At 40.3% G+C, this 16019-nt stretch overlaps 1 protein-coding gene across 1 annotated transcript; it reads right to left on the bottom strand.

Moving 5' to 3' along the window:
- Positions 1–563: 563 nt before the first annotated feature.
- On the bottom strand, positions 564–9204 carry LOC121135415 (leukocyte immunoglobulin-like receptor subfamily B member 3A). The gene is made up of 8 exons (XM_040734171.1): positions 9063–9204; positions 8865–8900; positions 8387–8668; positions 7956–8258; positions 6945–7229; positions 6501–6803; positions 4848–5150; positions 564–1066 (listed from the first exon to the last, which is right to left on the bottom strand). The coding sequence occupies exons 1-8, from the start codon at positions 9193–9195 to the stop codon at positions 891–893; spliced, it is 1821 nt and encodes a 606-aa protein (XP_040590105.1). The 5' UTR covers positions 9196–9204; the 3' UTR covers positions 564–890.
- Between the last annotated feature and the right edge of the window lie 6815 nt (positions 9205–16019).

The raw sequence follows: 16019 nt of genomic DNA, 5'->3' as shown, positions 1-16019 counted from the left end.
AAATCCTTCTGAACATCATACATGTGATATTACATTGTCATTAAGGACATTTATCCAAAAGACATCTTTGTGGATAAAAGAGGTTACTGCCATGTCTGATGACCTAGAATTGAGTCAGGGGTCCCACATGGTAGAATGAGAAATTTGACTACTCAGACTCACAGGAATGCCATGTCATTTTCACACACAACATATGACATTCACTCCCACATCTACCTATAATAAATAGGTGCTTTTATAATGTAGATAAAGGGAATGCAGAGAGTAATTACAAATTATTTCACATCATTACTTTTAAAAAAAATTCGAAAGCCCTTTCAAATTGTTCTACCAGTGAATTCATTCTAACATTTGTTTTACAGTGGCAATCCTTTCCATATTAAGGGAAATCACAAAATTGACATTTGGTGAAGACTGCAGGTCCCTTGGGTACTAAAAAGAAGTTCAGACCATCATTTGAATTAAGTTACTTATTTAAATACTGGAGTATTATTTCAACTGATCTTTACTGAAATTGATTCAACCAGTATTTTCTCAGAAGAAAAAAATGGAAATTCAGAATGTGGGCAAGAACATTGTAATTTAAAATAATACAAAGTTTTACATGATAATAAGACAAAGCAGAATATGTACAAATATGAGGGCCCAACCCTGGTCAATGGTGCAGGTGAGTAGGAATGAAGATCTCCTCAGGAAATGTCCACAGAAAGATGTAAGGGAATAAATTCAATTGTATGCATGAAGAGTTTTCCACCCAATATCCAGGCATTTCCCTTTACTCAATTAATGCTTATTCCAAATATGTTTTCTACAGTAGTTATCCAAGATGAGCACTGTATTTTCTTACAAAACTACCCAGAATTCTCATATTTATTGTCTAGCCCATGACACTACATAGGATGCATTGCTGTATCCCCCATTCCCATTCCTTTTGCGTGATGAACATGTCTAGAGCCATGACAAGACTCAAACACCAGTATTCCGAGGACTATAAGTACCAAACTGGCCATCCCTATCCTCAGGAGATTCTCCACTGTATGATCACTCTTGGTCTCTGGTGCTGGTGCTGTGGACAAAGAAGGCAGGGAAGAACAAACTCAAATGAGTTGCTGTATCACTGGTAATGCTTCTTAATCACATGCCTTTCATTTGAACATGTTTTGTGATCCAGTGATGTGCTCAGCAGACCCTAAGTGCAACTGCACAATTAATGTAATTTATATCAGAACACAGTGTCTATGCTAAGGTTCCTGTTTCCTGAAGATTTTGTTTCATATATTTACATATTGGATTAATCACATAACTTGATAGGGTGCAGTATAAGCCATTTTCCTGTTTTACCATGATTACTTGTAGTCTTTTATTGGATTCTTCAAACACATCCACCTTTTTGAGGTCATACTCGGGTATGATACTTGAGCATGAAATTCTCATCAGCACTGAGAACTAAAGATTGGTGAAGAAAATCATCTCCCATTTCCAATGATTATCTAAGAAAGCCAAACTATGCTTCATGCTCAGTCTGGAGCATGGCCACATGGAAGCTAATTCATGAGTGAGGAATTGTGTGTGAGGCCCATACCGAGTTTTATATTTGCTACCTCTTTTCCATAAAGCCACACAATATGAGACTGACTCACATCACTCCTAGGCACTTTACCTTCTGGCAATGTAGCAGGAAATAACACTGAAGAATTTTAACCCAATAAGTCCACCCTTCAGCCTTGAATGCCTACTCTGGAACTAAACTGCATGAATTGCAAAGAAGGAGCCAGAATGTCTTGCCCTGGCCCTGTTGCATACCCTACACACTGTCAGCATCACAGTGTGAGAAAGAGAAGGGCAATTGCAGAAGTGGTTTCTGGAAACATTCTCTGTATGAGGAAAACACAGATAAGATCAGAACTAAAGGGAACTTAACATCTAGGGCAGGGCTCTTGATGAATTCCTGTATAAATTGAGAATCATAAAAGTGAGGGGCTTTTACATGTGACCCTCTCGCAATAGATTCCATATAACCATATTTAAATTGAATCCCTGAACTAATCCTGCAACAGATTTCTAGTCTCTGTCCTCAGACGCTGTGGGGTGAAGGGAGAGCCTCACACAATGCGAGTTGTACCATCCCTGTAGTGTTGGTTCTGAGTTCTATAAGAAAGCAGGCTGACAAAGCCATGAGAAGAAGCCATTGAGCATTATACATCCAGAGCTTCTGCATCAACTCCTGCCTCCAGGTTTCTGTCATGTTACATTTCCAGTCCTGACTTCCCTTTTGGATTAACAGAACTGTGAATGTATAAGCCAAATTCATCTTCTCCTCCACAACATGCCTTTTGTCAGGGTGTTGCATTTCAACAAGAGATACTCTAAGACAAATGTCCCTCCTATCTTGCTATAACAGTGCCATGTTCTCTCATATCCTGAGTCATAGAACTCCCTTCTGTCATCATCATAACTTGAACCACTATATCTGCCATCAAAGTTAGTGACAAAGGGTTCTAGTGTCAATACACAGTTCAGAGAATGAGACTTTATGACCTGAAACATGTGTCTCCAAAGGATACTGTCCTCTGTCCAGATATGTGGCCCGCCATTTGTGGAAGCCACAGGGATCTCATGACACAGACCTAGGGATTGTGCAGAGTATATATACTGTGCTATGGGAGACCTGGAAAAATTGTGATCTTCACCAGTCAAAAGCAACCGAACATATGGTTTGAGGAGACAAATGGGAGGGTCACATTCCCACTGGATGTCAGCCCAGGGTTGGGCAAGGAAGACAGATTAGGTTTACTATGGTGGACACACAAGAAAATAGAATGCAGCCTCTTCTGAGAGGCACTTGAGAAGGTGCTCACCATCCTTAGCCATCCGGGAAATGCAAATCAAAAGAACTCTGAGATGCCATCTCACTCATTTCAGAATAGCTAAAATCAAAAGCACCAAAGACAATTTATGCTGGAGAGGATGTGGTGAAAGTGGAACACTCCTCCACTGCTGGTGGGAGTGCCAAGTAGTTCAGCCACTTTGGAAATCAGTATGGAGATTCCTCAGAAAAATGTGAATAAGCCTACCATAAGACCCAGCAACTCCACTCTTAGGCATATATCCAAAAGATGCCCATTCATACAACAAGGATGTCTTTTGCACTATGTTCATAGCAGCATTATTTGTAATAGCCAGAACTTGGAAGCAACCTTGATGCCCCTCAACCGAAGAGTGGATAGAGAAAATGTGGTACATTTACACAATGGAGTACTATTCAGCAGAAAAAAACAATGGAATCCTGAAATTCGCAGGCAAATGGATGGCACTAGAAGAAACCATCCTGAGTGAGGTAACCCAGTCACAAAAAGAGAAACATGGCACGTACTCTCTAATATATGGATTTTAGACATAGATCTGGGGAGTGCCAGCCTACACTCCCATGGCCAGAGAGTCTGGGAAACAGAAACTTCATTCAGCGGCTGATGGAAGAAGAGGCAGACTCTCACAGCTAAGCACTGAGCTGAACTCAAGAAAGCCAGGGATAGAGAGGAAGGACTGATGACCAAAGGGATTAAGACTGGGCTGGTTTAACCCCCAGAAACAGCTGACCTGACAAGGGTTAACTCTTGAATCCCAGGCTGATGCCTGGTAACCCAGAAACGGACTGATCAAGACCCCCTGAATGTGGGTGTCAGTGAGAAGGCCTAGGTAATCTATTGAGCCTTGGGCAGTAGACCAGTATTCATTCCGAGTATACACATGGACTTTGGACTCCCATCCAACAATGTGAGATGCACTCTCACCCTGAACTCTTGGGGGAGGGTCTAGGCCCTGCCCTGGATGAAATGACCGACTATGGACACCCCCATGGAGGGCCTCACCCTCCATGGGGAAATGAGGGGATAATGTGGGGGTTGTGGTGAGGGCAAGGGAGGAGGGGGGGGAAAGGGAGAGGGACCTGGAACTGATTTGTGAAGCAACCTTGTTTCTAATCTAAATTTAAACTTAAAAATAAATAATAAAAACAAACAAACAAAAAACAACAACAACAAAAAAGAATGCAGCCTCTTAAATGATACATTGTCTCCAGACACTGGGCAGACTATGGGGCCACTGGCATTGAAACCAATCTTTATCTCTAGTGCAGGTATGGGCTTTTCGGTCCCATTCCCTATGGAGGGATACTCTCTCATCCTAGATATATGGGTAGGGTCTCGTTCACATGCCAAATGATGGGTCAGAATTTGATGATCCCACATGGAAAACTTCACCCTCCTTGGGGAGTGGATGGGGTGAGGTGAGGTTTTGGTAGGGACATGGGAGGACAGCAGGAAGAGGGAATTGGAGTTGGTATGTAAAATAAGATTGCTTTTAATTTAAATAACAATTTATTTTTTAAAAAGGGTTTACCCTGCACACAATCATGTGTGGTATTTTGTTAATTAGAAATTGGTGGGTGAAGGCACATTCCATTTTGTGTGTGGTACCATCACTGTAGTTGCAAGTCAGTAATTAGCTCCCCTCCAGGGTTTCTGCACCAACACCTGCCTCAGGTTTCTGATCTGTTTGAGTTCCTTCCATGATTTCCTTTGAGGATAATAGTGCTTTGGAAGTGTAAGACAAATCTTGTCCTTTACGACTTGTTGTTTGTCATGGCATTTCATTTTAATAATATAATACTAAATAGAGCAATGTCCCTTCCTGCCATGCTCTGACAGTGTCATGCTCTCTCATATTCTGTATCATAGCAGTCAAGAGGTACCTCAGCCTTCATGACTGAATCCATTCTCAGGGAAATAAAGTTAGGTATAAAGGGTTATCAGTTCAACAAAAAAGTTAAGTGTATGAGAGTTCCTTACCTGAGACATATATCTCCAGAGTGTTACTGGCCTCTGACCAGATGTATGGGCTACTTTTGTAGTATCCATAACATCTAAAAGGTCCACGCATATTGGATGTCACAGAGATGTTGAGAAACAGAGTCTTGGACTGTCCAGTGTGAATGCACTGTGCATTGGGTGAGCTGGAGAAATTCTGATCTTCCCCAGTTATAACCAAGCAATCAAATGGCTTTGATGAGACACACTGTAGGGTCACTTTCCCACCTGGCATCACCACAGGGCTGGGCAAGGCTGACAGATTAGGTTTACCCTGGTAGACACCTACAATAAAGAGGAGGCAGCCTGTTGTGTGATACATTGGCTTTAGCAACTGGGCTCTGGGTGAAAATGTTTAGGAGATGTATTTCCTGAGGGAAAATTGGAGAAATCAGGAATGTTACCCATGTATGGTGTCTGCCCAATGAAAAAATAATTATCTTTTTTCCACCAAGAAAACTAGAAGTGGATGTTGTGAATAACCACGTACCTTTCTATTTGTAGAGCCAGACCTCACCTAAAAACGTCAGAGCGTTTATCCTAGACTCTCCCTCCCTAGATTTTATTACTTGCTTTCAGTTAATGAAGCCCATCCATAGGAAAAATGTCACATGTAATTTATTGACTACTAACATCTTTACAACCTCTCTCAAAGACTATACCAGACCAAAAGCCCTTAACATATAAAACTCATCTTTATGGTCACATGTATTTGAGTTAAGTTTTGATATACTTAATTTTTCAGATGATTTTCCATTACACCATTAATTTTTTCCAAAAGTATACTGTGTTTTAATATGCTTCCTATAAAACACTTCCTGTCAGACTTATAAAAGTGAGAACAAGTAAATGTTATGCCAGCTTGAACTGCGTTTTCCTTATAACCTCCTGTGGGTCATTTCACTGACAACAGCGGAGAATTCAGAGGCCCTCAATAGAAAAAGCTGAAGGATGTGACCCTTAGGGTCCACTCACCTATCACCCACAACTTAAGAAACCACTGTTCTGAGTCCACCCAGCAGAGTTATACCACTAATAGCAACATCACCCTGTATGATCCTCTGTTATGAATGAGATGAGAAACTTGTCCTTGTGGTATGGCAGAAGTGCAGTTAGTCTGTCCCAGTGAGCTATGCTTCCTTCTTTATTTAGGAAGTAATTTTGGGTTTCCATGTTTCCCTCAAAGCACATTGTCACAGGTTTCCCTAATCTCATCACAGAGAGTGGCTTAGGGTCCCTGCAAAGAAGTATGTGAGAGGGATGTGGGACTTTAAAGAACTGTACAGTGAATGTAAGAGTTAGAGTTGACCCTGCAATAAGAGAAGGACACATGGAGCAATCTAAACTAGAGGAAATGAGATGTATCTCTTTAGATATTTGCATAAAGTTACACAAGCAAATCACACTTAGGCTGATTGGCAAAGACAGGACACACAAAGACAATGTTTCCATGGACTCTTGAGTTCCATTGTTATTATCCACTTTTGTTTCTGCACCTCAGATGCTGTTGTGTCCCACATTCTCTGAAATTGGACTCAGGATCTTGAGTTCATTAACCCAGCATGTATCTCATCCTTTCCTGCAATCCTGTGTCAAGGAAATTACCATTCAAAGGAAAGGTTAGGGTTGCCTTACCTGAAACCAGGAGTTCTAGATAGTTACTTGGTACTGACCATGTCTGAGAGTTGTCCACATAATAGCCATAGCATATGAACTTCCATCTCTGGTTTGGGGTTACAGGACCCACTATGAACAGGGCCTGGGATACAACAGTGTATGTATTCCTTGAGGGTAAATCCGAGATGAATTTCTGTCCATCCTTCATTAAAATGAACCTGTTATATTTCTCTTGTGAGGAGCACTGAAGTGTCACAGACCCTCCTGAGGTCACCACAGGGCTGGGCTGGGCTGACAAGGAGACTTTGCTTGTGTAGACTCCTAGGTGAGAAGAGGAGGCTTGTTCAGTACACTCATTTTGGTATACATTGCCCCTTTGTTTGCAATTTGAGAAATGGAATGCAAAGTGAACATATTCCTTTGATCGAGCCAGATGCATGGATTGGGAATGAGTCCTCTCACCTGTCACCATCAGCTCCAGGGCCTCACTGCGTTCTGACCACCCAGCAGAGTTGTAACAGTAGCAGCGATATAGCCCTGCATGATGCCTCTCAACTGATGTGATGGAGAACTTGACACTGTCAGGGATCCCCTGAGGAATCTGTTGCTTCAAGGGATCTGGGGTTCCTTCTTTATGCAGGAAGTATATCTGGGTTTGCCTAGTTCCCTTGCACCAGATAGTCACAGAATTCCCTCTGCTAATCATAGAGCTTGGATCAGCTCTCAGGGTGGGCTTCTGAAGTCTTCCTACAAAGAATAAGAGAGAAGGCGTTGGCACTTTTGAACAGTTATACTGAATGTCAACTTGCAGCTGAACTTAAACTTTATTCCTGAAATGCAAAATAAAAAAATCAGTAGTGTTATGGGAAGACCTACCACACCCCTGACCATCTGTGCTTCCATTCTCTCCAAATTCAGCCTTTGGTTCTTGATTTTTGATGCTACAGGACACATGCTGTGCCAATGGGTTCTGGAACCCAGACTCCTATACCTTTCACTGTTGAATGTGTGTCAGGTTCACTATCAGTCAAGAGAGAATCTGAGTCTTCTTTACCTGAGACTAGAAGCTGCAAAAGCTGTCTCTATTCTGACCACACTTGAAGATTGCTTTTATAATAGTCATAGCTTCTACACCTCCATCTTTGAGTAGATGTAATATGACCCTTGTGAAACAAGGCTGATGACTGCCCAGTATACAAATATTGTGAGTCTACAGAGAAATTCAACCTTGCAAATGATATGTAATCTGCCCTGCAAAACCAGACACATATAGATCCCTTATTCCCTGAACCTCTTGGCTTTCATTTTTATTGTCCATAGTAGTTTTTACACTGCATTCCAGCTATTTTTCACACGAGGTGACATTGAGTTCAGGATCATGGGTTCATTAACCATCCACATATCAGGTCCTTCCCTGTGATGATCCTGTGTCAGATGGATTATCATGCAAAGGAAAGTCTAGAGCTTCCTTACCTGAGATCACCAGTTCTAGGTGGTTACTGGGTACTGACCACAGATAGGAGCTGTTCTGGTAATAGCCATAGCATGTGAACCTCCATCTTTGGTTGGAGGTCACAGGAGGCACATGGAACTGGGCCTGGAATAGACCAGTGTTTGTGTTCTGTGAGGCTACAGGACTGGAGAATTTCACATCTTCCTTCATCAGAATGAAGCTGTCATATTTTTCTTGTGAGGAGCACTGAAGTGTCAGAGCAACCCCTGAGTCCACCACAGAGCTGAGCTTCGATGAAAGTCTGAGTTTCCTGGTGTAGACTCCTAGGAGAGAAGAGGAATCCTGTTTAGTTGATGTCTGGGCCATATCAATACCTCTCTTCTGGAATATGAGAGAGTCAATATACTCCTTCCCACAAAACAGCCCGATGGTGGAAGAATGGTCCTCTCACCTGTCACAACAATCTCCAGGGTGTCACTGTCTTCTTGTTCACCATGAGGGCCAGTATAGTGACACCAATATTGGCCTGCATTGTGACTTTCAACGGATGAGACAAAAAACACCTTTTCATCAGTGTCTCCATGAATTGTTAGTTTCTGGGAATCTGGGTTTCCTTCTTTATAGAGAGATATTTCCAGGGCATCTGGTGAGTCTTCACAAATTATAGTTACTTGCTCCCCAATGGCTACCACATTCTTTGGTGTAGCTCTGAGCATGGGCTTATTGGAGCCTCCTGAAAACAAAGCAAACAAACAAAAACAGCTGTTTGGGCTGAGTACATTCCACTCAGATTCATGATCTCACATTCAGAACCTTTTAGGCAACAGCAGCAGCAGCCTGTTACAGCTTTTCTCCATCTCTTTCCTTCAGAGATGACCCTCCATTCCCTCTGAAGATTTATAAAGTAAGATGGCTGGAAAGACACTCACCTGCCAAGCTCAGGTTCCTGGAGAGCAGACTCAGTCCTGAAAAAGAGTTACATGTGAGTGTATGCACTTGAAGCCTGAGCAGGACCTCCATTTCCAGATCTTTTCTGAGCTACTGAAATACCCTGATGGGCCAATGCTTAGCTATGTGGTGAACTCCTTATTAAAGCAGAATTCTCTCTCCCACAGTCAATTTCTCACCAAGACAAAGCAGTACTGTGAAGATGCGGATCATGGCATCTTCCAGTTGCCAAAAGTTTGTAGCTGGCTGGTCCCCTTGCCAAATGAGCATACAAATAGTATATGGCCTTGCAGTCTGGTGTCTCCTTCTCATGTGTGTATTATAAAGGAAGGTCTTGCAAAAAGGAACTTCTCTTTCTGAGCAAGTGGTGTTTGATTCCCAGTGGTGTAAAGGGTGGGGCTCTAATACATGTGGTATATGTTTCTATGGAGTTCTTTGAATTTTGGTTTCTGACACAAACCCTCATGAACCTCAGGAAGATCTCAGTCTCCTCCCCTTTCTCAGTCAGCTTGTGTGCATGCATTGCAACCCATATCTGATTGTGGTCTCTTCTTGCATGGTATCTCCCTCATGCTCTTCTACATGTGATTGTATAGTCCTTTGAAACACAGACCAAGAGACAAGAACAATCCTGCTGCCCTCCTGAAACAACACCTTCAGCTGAGGGCTCACCTTTTTCTCTCAGAGCTTCTCCATGCTTCTCCACTACTCTTTATGCAGACCACAATCATCATGATGAAGGAAACTTTTCTTGGCAAGCATCATACCCTGACCTGTATATGACTTGCATATTGTGTGTGAAATTCTCTTGGGGATACATGACCAATAAATGGCTACTTTCCACAGAAGGTACATAAATGACAGAAACAAAGACAAGATTCTTCCTAAATCGAGCTGTTGAACCCATGAGTTCTATGGGTGCTCCATAGAGGGGTATGAATCACCTTTTGAAATTGGGGTTTTTTTAAATATAGGGTCTCACTATTTATCTCTCAATGTTTTTGAACTCACTCTATGGAAAAGAATGACATTGAACTCATGGAGATGTGAAGGAAGAATTTCCATCAAATATAGCCTGTTTGACACTGGAATGTTAGCAGTTAGCCTTGATTTGCCTTGTGTGATTGTTACCCCTGCCTCTGTACCTCTGTTTCATGTCTTATGTGAAAGGTTTCCTAGGGGATCAAATCCTATGCAAACTTAGTGACAACAACCAAAAAAACTGTGGTATTGTTACTAATAATTTGCATTTGGCTTTATCCCTCTGGTAGGCTTAAGTCAAAGACTTTGCTGTATGGAATTTGTTTGCTAATGTTTTGACTTTTGAGCCAATAATCCTATCCTTTGTTCGGTGTGGGTGGTTTAGTCTATAGTGGCCAAGGTGCCTTGTAGCTGGTAAAGGCTAAACTTTCATCCTTGAGATGCCTCTGTACTTCTTTCCATGGACCCAGGTGAAAATACACTCACAACTGACAACAAAAATATTTATTCATAGATGTATTCTTCCCTCTATATGTATCAGTTAACTTTTGTATAACTCAATAGTTGACCCATTATCAAAATAGTGAAATCTGGTTAATTTAGCCGACAAGTTTGGAGGATACAGGCACAACATCAGGTAATTCCCCCTACTCATCCTCTGATGAGGATTTTTGTTGTGTCACAGCATGCCAGAGGAGCTAAAAGGAAAAGCCCAGTGACAGAAAGAAATGATAAAGCCTTATGTGTCTGAATTTATGAGGAAGAGATTTGTTACATCAACAGGTAGCTTATTTAACATGCATATATTTTCAGAAACAGCTAGTATTGATGTATTAAATGGAATATATTCCTGGAAAGAGCATTGTGAAGATTTTAATGGAGGGTCACAGGCTATGCAGGTTGTACATAAGCAAGATAGAACTAGAATTGGCTTTTCAAATTTTGAGTAGAGTCCACTTACATTAGCCTAACTGCTCTACCTTTAACATGGCTAAGTAGGAAGCGTTTATGGGTAGAGTAATGGCCCTTAACCAAAGAAAAATAAGGCACTTGAAATATTATTAAAAGAACACTTAACTGCTAAGCATATAGAGGAAACTACTAGTCCTTGTCATTCTGCTGTGTTTGGAATAAAAAATCAGGGAAATGGAGAATGTTAACAGACATAAGAGTGATAAATAACATAATTCAATCTATGGACTCTTTGAAGCCTAAAATTCTATTACTTTCTTTATTAGCTAAAGATTGGCCTTTATATATTGGTTTTTACGAGACAGGGTTTCTCTGTATTGTTTCGGGGGCTATCGGTCCAGCCCGGCCTCGAATTTACAGAGATCCGCCTACCTCTGCCTCCCGAGTGCTGGGATTAAAGGTGTGTGCCACCACCGCCCGGCTATAATTATTGATATATAAGTCTGCTTCTTTACCATTCCTTTGCAAGAACAGAATAGAGAAAAATTTACTTTTACACTTCTACTATGTAATGCTCAACCAGTAAGGAGATTTCATTGGAATATATAACATTGGCAAATATCAAATGTTATGTAAATATTTCTTAAATCAACTACTGAAAGTGATACAAAAAATAATTTCCTCAGTCTATTATTCATCATTATATTCATGATGTTTTATTGGCTGCTTCTGAAACAGATACCTTAGGGAAAAAAACCTTAAATGTGGTACAGTAAATTTTACTCTGATAGGGATTTCAAATTTATTCTGAAAAAATAACACAAAGAATGGGTTCTCTTAGTCATTTAGGTTATAAACTGAGTAAACAAAGAATCAGAGGCAAAAGGTACAGATTAGGAGAGGACACTTTCACACTCATAATGACTGTCAAAAATTATTAGGTGATATTAGTTGTCTGAGGGTTTGTCTACTCAAGAATTAAGAAATTTGTGTCAAATTTTGAAAGGTGACTCAGATTAATACAGTCCAAGACTATTAACCACTGACGCTTAAAGAAAATAAGCTGAAGTAGAACAAAAGTTACAAAATGCCTATGTGGATAGATTAGATCTCACAAATATATGTATTTTGGCAATTTTACTTTGTATGCATTCCCCTGCTGAACTACTTAAATAACAGCAAGATAATGTTTTAGAATGGCTATCTTTATCACATAATCAGAATAAAAAGTTAAATAACTGTATAGAATAAAGTCTCTGAATTATTCAAAAAGGGAAGTGTAATACTTCATCCATGGATCCAGGTGAGACTGTAACACGCTAAGCTAATACTGAACTTGTGCAGTTTGGGGCAATTGATGATGACTGGCAGAGAACATGTAGTAATTTATTAGGGGACATCAACAATTTTGCAAAAAGTAGTGACTACAAGTTATAAAATAAACTAAGGGAATTTTTCCCTGCAGATAAAGAGAGCACCAATTCCTTGAACTCTTACATTCTACACTAATGCAAATAAATTAGGAATGGCTGATTATAAAGCAGAGAGCATGAGTAAGATTGCTCAGTGCCGAGAGTTGTGTACTGTTCTAACGATTTTACTAGAATTTAATAAATTCTTAATATAATTACTGATTCTTTAAGGGTTGTATTACATATAGAAACTGTTTAACTTACTCATGATAATTCAGAGTTAACATTATTATTTGTACAACTACCACAGTCAAACCAAGAAAGGCACTGCCCTCTTTGAATTACCCACATCTTATCTCATATTTTGTTGCCTGGCCCGTTAGCAAAAGGAAATGAGGAAACAGAATAATTACTGACAGGAAATGTGTTAGAATCCTCTGAATTTCATAAGAAACTCCATGGTAATAGTGTACACTTTAAGTAGAAGTTTCTCATTGCTTGGTAATATATATATTTTAAGGCTATATATATATTTTTCCTACTTTTTCTTTTTATAATCAAGTTCCCCCACTGGCAGGAAGTAATCCTAAAGGTACACAAATGAATAAAATTTGGGAAATGAATGTATTTCATTTAGCCAAATTTGGATAATTAAAATATGTTCATCAAACCATTGGTACACATTCAGGGTTTCAATGGGCATCTCCCTATGTGGTGATATGTTATTTATGATTTATTAAAGCTTGTCTGAATATTCAGAAAGAAAATTCAGCTATCGTGATCAGGTGTTGGTGGTACACACCTTTAATCCCACCACTTGGAAGGTAGAGATGGGCAGATCTCTGTTAGTTCATGGACACACTGAGTTACTTGAAATTGATCCAGACTTAAAGAGAAACATCTCATACAAAGATGATCTCAGCAACAGGGATCACATGCATTTAATCCAAGCCCTAGAGTGGTATATGTAAGACAGAAGCCCACTGTCTCAGTCAGTATTCTCAGGCACTCCATAGATCCTCTCGAGGTATGTTGAGGAGTGGCAGGATATGAGGCTTGGAGAAGAGCTTGTAAATGAACCCTTTCAGCCTGAGATACAGGTAAGAGCTAGTGGCTGGATGCTTTGCTTTTGTTACCTTCAGTCTGAAGCTTGAATGCCAATATCAGAATATGGGTCTTTTATTTTTCATACTAAAGCCTTAAGTTTTGAAAATGCTGATTCTCTAATTACTCATTTATTAGAAACAATGCCTGAAATTGGTCTACCCATACATATTAAAACTGATAACACCCCAGCTTAAGTTTCCAGTGAAATTAACTATTTTTTGCACATTGCAACATAAAACACATAAAAGAGATACCATATAGTCCTACAGGACAAGAAACTGTGGAATGATACAATGGCATTCTAAAGGAAAACAAAAGGAGGATATGAGGACCCCCAAAAACAGACTGCAGAATACCTTATTGATTTTAAGGTTTCTCAATGTTAATGAAACAGAGACAACAGCTGCTGAAAGACATTGGACCATGTAATAACTGTCTAATTTAATCAACCTCTGTACTACAAGGTTTCCAAGACTTCTTCAGGGAGAATGAGGGTGGTGTTATAATGGGATCGGGATTACACGTATGTTTCTACAGGAGAAAAAATTGTGGTTGTTATCAAAATAGACAAAAATCCAGTATGAGGAAGAGACATCTCCCAGATGCTACAGCTGCAAAAATGCCTCTGAGAGAGCAGATACAAGGGGCCTTTGAAGCAAATAAAAAATCCTCCCATCTGGATCAGCTTAAGAATTTGTGTGACAAAGGGGAAATAATGATTATCCTTTGCTCTATGTCTAATACCCACTTATGAGTGTGTACCTACTGTGTCTTGGTTACCTCACTCAGGATGGCTTATTCTAGTTTCACCCATTTCCGGCAAATTTCAAAATGTCATTGTTTTTTCTGCTGAGTAGAACTTCATTGTGTAAATGTACCACATGTCCTTTGGTTCAAGGATCATCTAGGTTATTTCTAGATTCTGGATGTTACAAATAGTGCTGCTATGAACATAGCTGAACAGATGTTCTTGTAGTTTGAGTGTGCAGCCTTTGGATATACACCTAAGTGTAGAATTTCTGGATCTTGAGGTTGATTGATTCCCATTTTCCTGAGAAGCCACCATACTGATTTCCAAAGCAGCTGTATAAGTTTTCATTACCACCAGCAATGGAAGAGTATTCACATTTATCCTTGTCCTATCCAACCCAAGGTGTCATTGGTTTTTTTTATTTTAGCCATTCTAACCTGTAAGATGGGATCTCAGAGTTGTTTTGATTTTCATTTCCCTGGTGGATAAGGATGTTGTGCAATTCACTAAGTGATTTAGGCCATTTGAGATTCTTCTGTTGAGAATTCCCTATTTAAATCCATGCCCAATTTTTAATTGAATTATTTGCTGTTTTGGTGAATAGCTTCTTGATTTCTTTGTATATTTTGGAGATCAGCCCTCTGCCAGATGTGGGGTTGGGGTTGTTGAAGATCTTTTCCCAATCTGCAAGCTTTCATTTTGTCTTAGCCTTAGAGAATCTGCTTAGTTTCAGGAGGTCCCATTTACTAATTGTCTATCTCAGTGTCTGTGCTACTGGTGTTATGTTCAGGAAATGGTCTCCTATGCCAGTGAGTTCAAGGGTACGCCCCACTTTCCTTTCTAGCAGGTTTAGTGCGACTTGTTGTATGCTGAGGTCTTTGATTCATAAGTGGATATTTGATATAGAGCAAAGGATAACCAGGCTACCATCTACAACCCCAGAGTATGTATGAAAACAAGGAGGACCCTAAGAAAGACTGCTTGAGAAGGAGAAAATGAAGAGATCCCTGAATAAATTGTGAGCATAGGGTGAAGGGGAGGGATGTAGGAGACAGGAGAGGAAAAGGGTAGGCAGGAGAGAACATGAGGAATCAGGAAGGTGCAGTTGGGTTAGGAATAGAAAAGGGGAGCAAGGAAATAGATACCTTAATAGAGCAAACTGTTATTGGAATAGCAAAAACCTGGCACTACAGAAATATTCAGGGATACACAAGGATGACCCCAACTAAGAATAAAAGCAAAATTGGAGAGACTACCTAAAATTCCCTTCCCCTATAATGAGTTTGATGACTACCTTAAATTCCATCACAGGGCCATCATTCAGTAGATACTGAAAGTTGAAGCAGAGATTCACAGCTGAGCACTGTGTGGAACTCCTGGAGTCCAATTGAAGAGAGGGAGGAGTGATGAGGGAAGGGATCAAGACCAAGCTTGGGAAACCCAAATGAAACACATTACCTGAGCATTTGGTAGCTCACAGATTCCAGACTGACAGTTGGGAATCTTGCATAAGACCTAACCAGGCCCCCTGATGCGGGTATCAGTTGGTGATCTTGGGAAGTCAATGGTGCTTCTGGTAGTAGAACCAAGGTTTATTCCTCATGTATGAATAGAATTTTGTAGCCCATTACCTATTCAGTGATAATCTCTCAGCTTAGATACATGGGTGAAGGCCTTGGTCCTGCCACAAATGATGTGAGAGAATTTGATGATCACTCATGGGCAGCCTCACCCTCCATGTGCAGTGGATGGGGGCATGTGATGGGCAGATGTTGAGGGAAATTGGTGGACAGGAAGGAGAGGGAACTTGGATTGGTATGTAAATTAAGATTGCTTTAATTTAAATAAAATTTAATAAAAACATAAAAAGTAAAGATAATGATAACTCACATGACTCACAAACCTGTAAGTGCTACACATTTATTTCTTGCCATGCTTCCAGTGGTGACTGTGCAAGTCAAAGGCATGAATCA

The sequence above is a fragment of the Mesocricetus auratus genome, unplaced genomic scaffold, assembly GCF_017639785.1.
Source record: "Mesocricetus auratus isolate SY011 unplaced genomic scaffold, BCM_Maur_2.0 Super-Scaffold_100037, whole genome shotgun sequence".
Lineage (NCBI taxonomy): Eukaryota > Metazoa > Chordata > Mammalia > Rodentia > Cricetidae > Mesocricetus > Mesocricetus auratus.
This window is presented reverse-complemented; position numbering and strand designations above follow the sequence as displayed.

Excerpts from the sequence above, each read along its gene's own strand:
- LOC121135415 (XM_040734171.1), bottom strand. The coding sequence starts at position 9,195 with ATGAGAAGGAGACACCAGACTGCAAGGCCATATACTATTTGTATGCTC. Across the intron at positions 8,901-9,062 it reads CACAGTACTGCTTTGTCTTG|GACTGAGTCTGCTCTCCAGG; the intron begins GTGAGAAATTGA and ends ACTCTTTTTCAG. Across the intron at positions 8,669-8,864 it reads CAGGAACCTGAGCTTGGCAG|GAGGCTCCAATAAGCCCATG; the intron begins GTGAGTGTCTTT and ends CTTTGTTTTCAG.